The sequence below is a fragment of the Lissotriton vulgaris genome, chromosome 3_2, assembly GCF_964263255.1.
Source record: "Lissotriton vulgaris chromosome 3_2, aLisVul1.2, whole genome shotgun sequence".
Lineage (NCBI taxonomy): Eukaryota > Metazoa > Chordata > Amphibia > Caudata > Salamandridae > Lissotriton > Lissotriton vulgaris.
Window position 1 is genome coordinate 183,245,781 of NC_141690.1, and position 11,738 is coordinate 183,257,518.

The 11,738-nt window shown below is 38.3% G+C and overlaps 1 protein-coding gene across 11 annotated transcripts in view; it reads right to left on the reverse strand.

Annotated features, from left to right (window-relative positions):
- ADD1 (adducin 1) overlaps window positions 1-11,738 on the reverse strand; it is a 582,264-nt gene that overhangs the window by 164,691 nt on the left and 405,835 nt on the right. For all 11 annotated transcript variants that reach the window (XM_086964173.1, XM_086964167.1, XM_086964172.1 and 8 more), the window contains exon 12: window positions 3,703-3,804. In XM_086964173.1, coding sequence (XP_086820299.1) covers window positions 3,703-3,804 — 102 coding nt within the window. The remainder of the gene's footprint in view (window positions 1-3,702; window positions 3,805-11,738) is intronic.

Consider the following 11,738-nt stretch of genomic DNA (forward strand, 5'->3'; position numbering starts at 1 on the left):
TACATTGGGAGTGGCTAGGGCTTTGAGAGTGTTGAGAGAAGTTCCCAGAAAAGACTGCACTTGTGCGGGATACAGGTGAGATTTTTGTGCATTTATTGTAAAACTGATGAAGTAGGTGTACTGTTGTTCAAGTGTGTAATACACAGTTCTGGTAAGTGTCCGCTTTGATAAGCCAGTTGTCTAGGAAAGGGAAGACATGTATACATTGTCTTCTGAGATGAGCAGCTACTACTGCGAGACATTTGGTGAACACTCTGGGGGCTGTGGTGACACCAAATGGAAGTACCTTGAACTGGTAATGTTTTCCTGCTATCACAATTCTGAGGTATTTACGAAGGGCGGGATAAATTGTAATGTGAAAGTAGGCGTCTTTTAGTTCTAGAGTAGACAAAGTCGCCCTGCGGTAACAGGGGACGTACTTGTCGAAGAGTGACCATGTGAAAGTGCTCTGACAATATGAATTTGTTTAACTCTCTGGAAGAGTAATGCGATGGTGTTGGAAATGCGCCAATGTGTTGCAGGACTGACCACTTCTTAGCTTTACAGCAGCAACTACTCTTGCTTTCTTGGTTGGGGTTTGGGTGATTCCTGAGCCCTGCATTAAAGCATTTTTCTGGACATGTGGATAACCAGTGAATCTGGGGATACCTTTTCTCAGATGGAAAAGGATCCTAGGTTCTGGGGTTGAATTTATTCTTGAGCCTTAATTTCACAAGGTCCTTGAACATTTTATTCACAGTGCGTATGTCCCCCTCCCTGGTCTCCAATGCCCTGATGAAGATGCAGCCTAAACTGGCCTTGCATTGAAACGCGCGTAGGCATGATCTACATGGATGGCCTCCAGTGTAGTATTACTACTTACTGCACCTCATCTTTAACTGCCTCCATGTTGTTTTTTCTACCCTAGCAACCATTGATTGTGATGTTGCAGGCCCCTAGGTCCTTCTATGCTTGTATGTGTATGTTTGCATTATTTCGATAGTGAGAGAGATTGAGATGTGTATGTTTGTTTAGTGAATGACTGTGGGAGTGTGTGGACGCCAATAAACTCTTATTCCCTGTATGAACTTTTAATGATGATACTTATTTAGCCCCAAGAGAAAAACAATTTTTCCTGTGTTTGCATATATGCTTTAGAAAGTTATTTCATGGACTCTATTTATGAATTGTTATTTCTAAAAAATAAAAACTTTTCTAATTTTTCACAATTTGCTCTGAATGTGTTTGATATATCATTGGCTCCTAAGCATTAACCTATGTCACCCCCCCTCCACTCTTTGGATCTCACTGAAGGGACCATATAATCATACCCTGGCAGGGTAGTTCTCACTTTCTATTACCTTGAAGGACTAGTGCATCATCTTCAGTATGGATAGCTATTCATTCAGTCTCTCTGCTGTAGTATGCATCTATCGGTGTCTTTATGAAGTGCTCAGTATGCAAAGTGTGGTCTGGTGGATAGGCTGTCACTAGGTCTGACTCCAGTACTTTGTCATACTGGATGCCTTCCATATAAACCTGCCACACAACTAGCTGCTCATCTGGCCATAGATCTTGATAAGTGGGTAAAAGGTCACAAAAATATCCCGATTTGAATCAGAAAAAGAACTTAGGGGTGGAGACTGTGATTGAAGTAGTGGTGCAGCAGTGGTTGTTGCTCTTCTCTTTTTAGACCTCAAGAATGCTTTGAATTTCTCTGAAATATTTTCCTAAAAGGTAAGCATGTCCTTCTTCTGTTATGGCTGCATGTGTTATGTATGCGAGCGATTATATGGTCAGTGACCAGCATTGCTGAACATCCAGTTGCGGTTTCCAAGGTGCATCAGTTCCTGTATATACCATGCGAGGAAGCTGTGTCCATACTTGGTGCTAAAGGCCTTTGGACTTGGAGGCAGACTTTGGTGGTGAAAATGGGTCAGAGGTATCTGCATCGAGGCTAGTTGTTAGCACAGAGCAGTGTTCACCTTCACATCTGATTTCGACCAGGCAGAATGTGCTTTATTGCAAGTTGCTTTCTCTGTCACGGCATGGCTGTGTTGGAGGCATTTCCTTGTCCAAGGCTGATCCACGATGGAGGCTGTCCTCAAACAGTGGCTTTTGAAGGTCGAGGGAGTCGTGACTGTTCTCCAATTTCGAGACATCACCTTAGTCGTTTGTGCAGTCTTCGCTGTGGTTGTTGGAGAACGTTGGTCTTTAGAGTCAAGAGTCCACTGGAGAGTGAGCTATGGGACTGCTCTTAATTGACCTCTGGGCTACGGGACTGGTGCTCAAACTGTCAGACTCTAATCCTTCATTGTTGATGGCCAAAATGCCTGGTAGACTCGGCAGAGCATTAGTATTTCATTCCGGAATAATATGCCAATCATCTATTTCCTATTGGCAAACTGTCTTTTTGCAATAGGCCATGCATGCCTCAAAGGTACCTCTCTGAAAGTCCCTCAGTAGAAAGAGCCGGCAGACTTGGCCTTAACATGGGAACTTGCTAGTTTAAGAAAGAATTAAGTGTTTTCCATAACCTCCCCCAAACTAGTCACTCTCATAGCACCTGGCTCAAGTCTCTTCAGAATGATCTATTCTCAGTTGGTGTTGTTTAATGCACTTGACGTTATGGTGTTGATGTTGGGCTTTCGGGGCCTCCGGTGACCAACTATTTTGCGAAGCAAAGCTTTTCTGCAATAACTCCAAACATCACTGCACACAGTAGGGTATAGAAATCTGAGAACGTTTGTGTCTTGCTGCACTTTGGGTTGGAGGAGAGATTTCATGAGTTACTTTGAAACCGAAGTACTTCTTCAAAGAGAAAAATACATGTAACATTCTGAGCACAACAGAGCATGCGATCAACAGCAGTATATACTGCAAACAACGCTTTAGAAAAGAACATTACCAATGAATCTCAATGGACCAAAACGGTTCACTTAAATCCATGTAGTAAATAACCCGAGGTCAGTCAAGAATGAAACAGAATGCAGATTAAGATTATAATTTACAAACCTCCTGAACATTTCATAAAGGAGATAAATATATTTCAAAATTAACTATACAACAGCATCATTCTATGAGATACAAATTAAATCAAATCCTGCAATCATGACATTATCTATCAGTAAATATAGAATTTTGATTGTAATATTGACTGGCTTAACTGGAGAAACTGAAAAAGCAAAGCATATTATGTGTTCAGAAGACGTGCCCAATTCTAATTGAAAAATGCTGAAAATATTTGTTTACTCTTCCTTAATGGAAGAACAAGCTCCACTTCACTAACTAAGCATTGGTCTTTGGACATTTCACAAGATGTTTACAAATAAACACGGTTAGCTCCTACTCCTACACAATGTCATTTAACAGACAGGTGAGCACAAGGCTGCTTTCAGGATTATACAAATGTAACCAACCTATGCCTTACACATACATTCAAATTTTTTAATTTGAAGGTAGTGCTCTAGTCCTTCATTCAACATTTTAGTTTCACATACAAATTATACTGTCACCTAACTAATTCTTCATGTAGCAACTACTCAAGCTGTAGCACATTTTATGCATATGTTCCAGTGGCTTTAAAAATGACTAACATGGGTTAGGTTTTGTTTATACATTTACATGCTGTTGACTATATAATTTCCTTATTATTCACCTGCTTAACCAATATACTTTTCTTTTAAGGAACAAATGCATAGCAAATAAAGGAAATATACTCACCTTATTCCTCATTTCCTGGACTTCCTTCGGATTAGTATTCAATGGAACAAAGAGGTTAGGGACAGCAGAGGTGGCAGATCTATGTCCATCCTCTTTAGTCCACTGTAATATCAAAAGGGTTCAACAATCAGCACAGTCTCATAAAAACATTCACTGTACAAATATACATTAGAACTGACCATGCATTGCACACAAGTCAAGAAACGGAGAAGTGAACCAATAAGTATAAGGATTTAAGATTACTTTTCTGTTCGTGTAATTTTCGTGAATACCAAATAATAAAACTAAATCAAACTTGTCACTAAAATTATCAAATGCAACATAAAGTAAAAATGAAAGTACTTTTAGTAGCATTTTAATTCCCTGATCATTGGCTCACTTCTCCAAAACTGTACAAACATCAAAACAAATTTAAAGCATAAGATGACAAGACAATGGAAAGCAATGTGATGAGACTAACCATGTGTAATGGATAAAATCTGTACTGTGAGGCAGGAGTGGGCATCACCAAAGTTTGTGCTAAAATAAACCACAGTACAGCTTCGGAATGCATCATTTTCATTAAAAGTCAATAGTCCAAATTCAGCATTACTGCTCGGGGCTCTGCACAGATGTAGAAGAATTGCATAAACACTGATTTAAAATATCACAGGTCTAAGTGACCCATGTAGTTTTGACACCATGCAGAGCGGTGAACATTTATGCAAAATATTGGTTAGGGATTATATCTTCTAGCAGAAGATAGCAGCATCATCAATGAACTAGAAACCCAGCAGACATTTGGTGATGTCGAATATTTTATATAACTTACAGCTGTGAGGGTTACAAAAATATCCCAGAACAAAAACGTAAAGCGCTTCATGGTTTCTTTTGTAGATTGGTTGTTTTATACAGTCAGTGCATCAGATTCATAACGTGGGAAAATCTCAGTTCCACACATTTCCCTCAAACCCTTGAGCAAATTCTGCCATCTTTACCCATCAGTTCATAAATGTGAACTACTCACAGTGGAAAATAAGATGCATTGAGCATTAAAACAAACCTGCTGCAGGTAGCAATGCTTTGCTTTTTCCTGGGTGTTCACATTACAATAATATAGCAAATACTGGTCAAACCTTAAAAAAAGCAAAAGAAGTAAAAAAATGTTTTGCAACTGCAAAAAAAGAAAAAATGGAATGAATATGGAGCTATGGTATACTCACTGATTCTAATCTTCATAGATTAAAAATATCACTCCAGCCTTTCATTAAAGATAATTGTAACAGTCAAAATATTAAACTTTTACATGCCAAACTTGGCAATACATTTTTACCTATGAGCAAGCTTAATGTTACAGCACAACCCTTTCTGCATACAAACCACAAACAATCTAAGTAGCATCTTCCCATTTGAAAACAAAATGAATGTATTTTCATAACCATCTATGTGCAAGCAAACGTTCACTTTCTTCAGGAACCTTCTCCAATTGTTCAGATTACGGTTTACAAAACATGACGAGCTTGCCCAGTTGATGCTGCTCACAATACCATAACATTTAGTGACCACCACAAAGTCCATATGGAACAACTAGAACACCACCAAGATAGCCTGTATATTGTGAGACCATTCTCTTAATTCCATTTGCACATTTTGAAGAAATGTGATAGATGGCATTCTACCAAAAGCAACTGTCCCCCAATCTACATGTTCAATGTTTGACAGGTAGTAAATGGGACAAATGTCAAGGTTATAATGGATAAAAGAGCCACTTGTAAGGTTAGGCGTGGACTGTATTTTGGAGTTTAAATGGCCAAAATAAGGTTTTCTGTCCAATCATGTTAAAAAACAAAAACGCTTAGAAGTGGACTACTACACTGTGCTGCATACCAGGAGGTGAAAACTTAAATCAAGTTTTTGCTCAAATGCTAACCATTGCTGTACAAACAATGGAGAGATAGGGATTCAGAATGTGCCAAGTCAATCTACCACATTACAGGATGCTTCATTTATAATACAAATAAGTATCTCAGAGGTTCAAAACAGTATATGATCCAATAGGTCTCCTACAACTGCAAGTCTGGTCTCCTTGTTTTCTTTCCAAAAGAGATCATAGAAGTAAACAACGCTCAAGGCATCTGAAAACTGCATCAAGTATGCACCTCAGGTGGTTTACAACAAAGTCAATTTCTGAAGATTGGTTAAGATAAAAAAACTTGCTATTATGTTTTTATAGCAACAAGAGACACAACCTTCTCATCCAAAATGCATGTGTTGTAAATGGGGATACATTCAGACGAGCATAAAATATCAATAAAGAGATGACCGTTGCATAGGTTTGGTTTCAACTTAGAATTTAAATTAAGATCAGTAAACATCTTAATAATAAGCTATATTTTTGGCAAAGATTATGGTGTTGAAGTAGTGAACGATGGAGGTCTCAGAACCTCAATCTCTCTTCCACATTTACCTCTCCCATTTTCCTTTATAATGTGAAGCAATACATAATAAATGGGATAAATCCTACTAATGCAATAACACTTCCCACTCTCTCCTTTAAGGACAGTCTGCTATGAATATATGCAACAGCAGGTAGAGCCTTAGTTCAGATGAACGAGAGCATGTATTGCAACATTCCCAATGTATTAATTGTTTTGATGCACTGCTCGTGAGGAGGGGCATCCTTATTCTCTTAATAATGAGAATACATATAATGCTTACAATAAAAATGTTACTGTATTTATGAATGGACAAATGTATGAAGACTATTATAGGTGAATGCAGATATTTCTTTTTTACTTTGTCCAAAAAAGTAACATTTTCAGAGTTACTTACAGCACAAATCGTGGAAGGATTTGAACTTTATCACAAAAAATATCCTTGAAATATTCTGAACATATGTAAATTGGTATGGCGAGTTTTTCTTCAGCAAACTTACGTAAAGCATTTTTTGTTAACCAATCTACTCAAGTATATAGGAAACATTCCTCAAGGTTGTATAGAAAAGATGAATGTAGATATTAAAAATGCACACCTTTCCTCACATAACTTCTGCCTACCTACTCCCCATCAAAAACTTCAGTGCATTATTTGCCTATTTAATGAAACTTTTTATGTAAAAAGTAAATCACTGAGACAAGTAATTATTGACAGTAACAGAATTCAGACACACTCCTATATCCTTGCAAACATTCTCCTCATATCTAAACATGTGTAAATGCATTAAGGGTGGGTATAAGTTGCAATATCCAACAGACTTTAGTGGGTGTCACAAATCTCCTGAATATGAAAAGGTTAATTATCTTAAGTAAATTCTGCATGTATCCACTTGGTATAAAAGAAACAAACCCAAAGAGCACTGCACATATTCAGAGGGCATCTTCTCCTCCTTTCTCTAGATGACATACTATACGGACACGGCTAAGTGCCAATATTCCCAGATATCTCTCTGTAAAAGAAAAATACTAATGAAAGGGACAATTCGTTTTAGTTTTGGAGGGATCATTTGGTATTGTAAATTCACACAAATTTCAAGGCAGCACTTAAGGGATTCATTTACATGCGTGAAATATGCTTAAGGCATCAAGGGGATCATGCATTGACAGTTTTTATGCTTAGATATAGACGACTCTTAAACAGGTTTAACAATCATCTTTCTAAGAACACGTCCCGAGAATCAGTCATTTTAATGAAAGGACACTTTTCACAGCAACGCAATGAACAAAATAGCTTATGAGAGAATGTACCTATTGGACTACTGCGGGGAAAAGAGTTTCAACGTTAAACTGGATGAATGGGTGAAATTCAGAGATTTCTCTTGACCGAGTACTGCCCAGGAACCTTCAGGGAAACCTGTGCCAATGCTATGTTTAAGGTAAAGAACCAAGGCACTGTCTCTTCAGGGACAGGATGCTCCATACCAACGAAAAGAATAATGCACTGTTCTATACATCAGGTTTTTCTTTCAGCATAGCCCCCATCCTACTTTACCTGCTTCCCCAATGCCCCACTAGATCCATGTCACCCTAATGCAGTACAAACTAACCGCTGGCAACATCGATTTATCACATGGCAATGGGTTTAGGTGTTACAGCAGTGTATTGGAGGAGCATGAAAATTACCTGTAACACCTTCCTGACAAATGTAAATATAGCTCTTCTTTGAACTATGTGGATAACTCTGCACTAATAGTGTTGGATATAGATTCCGGACTATACGATGTAGCTCTGTTGGATTCATAGTTGAGGAAGTTTGGGAAAAATGTGAATTAATACTTCACAAAAAAGAATCATCATGCAGTTTAAACACCTTTTAACAAAAAAGGGATTTCTTTAAAAAAAGAGACCCCAAAGAAAACATGCCTATTAAAGTGGAATTGTGAAGGTTTTTTTTTTATTTTCTCCCCACCTTCATAGTCATTCAATATTTTTACCAATCTATGAAAAAAGGGCCATGAGGGTTATTCCTAGATGTGGAATTCAGACACAGGTTTTCAATTGTCAAACAATGAAAACAGAGAAAATTGGTTGTAAATAATGCTGCAGGCGGCAATGGCAATCGGCTCTATAACATGAATGCTGTGAGATACAGACTTTCTTATGCCTTTGCCAAAGCTTTCTCAGTTCCACTACTACTAATTTTGTGTGATGCAGAAGATTGCCAGGTGGGAATTTTCAAAGCTGGAGACCAAGGACCTCCTAGCATACATGCCCTCAAACTAACTTTCATTACCCTTTCATGATGTTGTGCCTTTTTCATCCCCATAGGATGGTGACCAATATCACAAAACACATGTAGAAGGGAACAGCATCACCAGAAATCGAAAAACACTGCATAAGAATTGAGCTGGGAATAGCTCAAGTACCACCCTACAAACCTAAACAAGTACACGTTTTCTGAAAGCCATGGATGCTGCCTTATTTCTTGGTTGGTGTGAAATTTGAATTGAAAATGAACCCCCTTTATGTAACAACAGGAGCTCAGAGGCAATTTATCGAGAAATATTTGCCTTTGTGACAAAATAAGGGGGATGTTTTTGGTGGCTTTGTTTACTTGAGAGCATCTCACAAGTGAGTGAATAAGGATTAGGTCAGGTGAACTTTGGCAATGCCTGCATGATCAGAATATAGCAGTCAAACTTTGACCCTCAAGACTGAACTAGCTGGTCCTCCAGGCAGGGACTATGACAACTAGCAAGCCTATTACAGAAAGCTAGTGTCTCAGTTTGTTTTGATCAACATAATAACAGGCAAAAACAAATTGCGAGGTACAGTAACGGAGGTCAAATGTTCACTGGCGTGTCATAAAAGGCACTGGCTACTTTGTCATTCAATGAAAATCACATTGTCATGTGTGTTAGGTAATCCACAAGTAATAGTGGGAAACTGTTTGTTTACATTAATTTATTACAGGTTTTGTAGCTGCTGGGCAAGTAAAAATAATAGGACGTAAATGGCAGAGAACGGTACAACTAACAGGTTAACCATAGAAATCCTCTACGAAAGTCAAACCAGAGCCACATAACTGAGAAACAAAATAGACAATATGAAACTGTACTTTTTTGTTGGTCTGTGAGAGGTTTCTGAATGTGAACTTTCCAGTTAGATAGGCTGTAATACTGGAGTTTCTTTGAGGAGAAAGAGTTCTTCACGTTCTGCTTCCCAGGCAGAAAAGTAAAAGACTGAGCTGGAGTAAGCTGGCCTTATGAACCCAATTTTTCAAAGGGGTACTACAAACAAATTGTTAGCTAGCTGGCCACTGTTAGCTATTTGAATTACCAAACTTGATACAAGGGACTTAAGTGATTTGTCGGTCTGATATGAAGCTAGCTTCTTTCAAGACCGCTCTGTTTGAATGGAATCAATCCCCAGTTTTTCACATAAAGAATTAAAAGCACTGGAGAAGGGGGGGGGCGATCCTATAGGATTGCCTGTAGACTACAGTTGGGTCTAAAACAGTTGACCTGGGTGAGGTCAGAGACTTTAGAGACAAATGAGAAATCAAACTTTGAAAGTATGACTTCATATCTTAGAATTAGCAGGACTAACAGCATTTTCAAACGAAACAAAGAAGCTTCAATCCCATAAGATCTAGATGAACCACTGGGTGAACCACCTCACAAAAATGGGTCTAAGTCTCTATGATTGAATAAGAGTTCATGTTTTTGCTAAGCAAAGGAAATTGAAAAAGTATGAGCATCAACTCCCTACAATAAAATATTCTATTGTATACTGCAGAGTTCACTTTTGACTTGAAGAATGCTTTCAGGCATGCTATTGTACATCACTAGATTTTAGGAATGTGTCTTAGGGTTGCAGAGCCTTTTTTAACTACAGGGTCAATTTAACTGTCGGAACGTAATATTGACATCAGCTACTGAACTCCAGTTAGACGTTATTCTCTGTAATCCATTTGAATCAAGCGTTTTAAACAGCTTGGGTCTTCCTTTACCATCACATTGCTACTTGAAAACAGCAGCTCTGAAGGATGTAACTGATTTGAAAAACAGAAGCCCTTCCTTCGGTACTCTGTTTTCTTTCCATATAGTCCTCTACAGCACAATATTTTGACAACCGTGATGCGTGAATGAACTTTCCAACATCTAATTGACCACTATCTCACTGATAGCTCATCAAGAGAAACACAACAGCTTGATTAACCGTAAACCTCAATTTTAGAATAACGTACTTGGTCTGAAGGAAATAAGTTTTATATATTTACACTCATTCCCTTCTTCTCACATCACCAGTCATTAACCTGCTCCCTACTTTATGACCCAATCCTTTAGTGCTGCTTCTTGGAGTTTGAGCTGCAATAGCATTCGATGTTTTTGAAAATGCCCTTTGGATCCTACTCATTTCTGCACCCTTTGAAGTTTTGTTTTTACCATACCGACTCTCTCCTAAACCAAGGATTGGAGGGATAAATAATCCCTGGTTCAGCATTATTTTTTGCCATTTCCTGTTTAGCGTCAATGCCTAGGATGCATTCAACAAGGAGCCAAAAGACAGTTCGATCAGCCCAACCCCCTTCATAACCTCTAAGCAGGCTGTTATGGTCTCAAAAACTAGGAACCAGATAATTAGTAGTACTAGTTTGGGTTACCAGCAAGCAGGCTTGGAAATTTGAGATACCTAAAGAAAATAATGCTAATACGTTAACAGCTGAAACCATTTCAGTAGATGCAGTAGAATGTCTTGCGGAGGTGGGGTGGGGGTAATGTTTCACAGAGCCACGTGGAAACGTTAGCAGCATAAAAGGCCCAAGGATATTAAAATACCTATAATAAGTGTTGGAAAGAAGCAATCAAATAATCCAGCTCCTCCCATATAAAAGTCAAAGAGAAGTAGAGAAGTGAAGAGCCTCAAGAGAATGGGAAATGAATCAGAGTGTACCTGGGCAGGCACACATCTCTCTAGTCCCCGTAAGATCGGCAGTAAATTAGTGCCCTTGGGTGATACTCTCTAGCAGACAACTCACAGAAGCGGAGATCAACTTACATCTTAAAATTAGAAGGAGTCTCTAAAGACACATGAAAACAAGAAATTTGGAAAACGGGGCATAATGCAAAGAAAATGGGCATGACCTCTCATGTTGAGCAACAAGCTCAAGGTGAGGGATTCAATGTTAACTCCATAAATGCAAAGAATAATTTCGAAGAGCAGTTTCCACTCATGCTTGCAGCAATATTTAGAACCAGATGGGTAAGTAGGAAAGGACAGAGTTATGATGTTTTGCCATTGTAAGGAAACAATGACACAATTTACCTTAAACAGTGTGATAAGTGGTCTTACATATATTGTTAGGTATGTCATATCCCCAAAACAACAGAACAATTTCATCACATAATTGAAAAAACATTAGTTTGATGGATGGGGTCTTATTTTTAAGAATCTGAGTTCCCCAATCACCATACCTAGATCTTCAAATCTAGCATCTTGATCTACAAATGTGGTTTAGTACAGGAAAACCTATTTCTGTATGTAGTGGGCTTAATTGCATCGGTCTGTTATAAGTACATTTTCCCCATTAAATCTATATGCCAATATACCACAGCATTT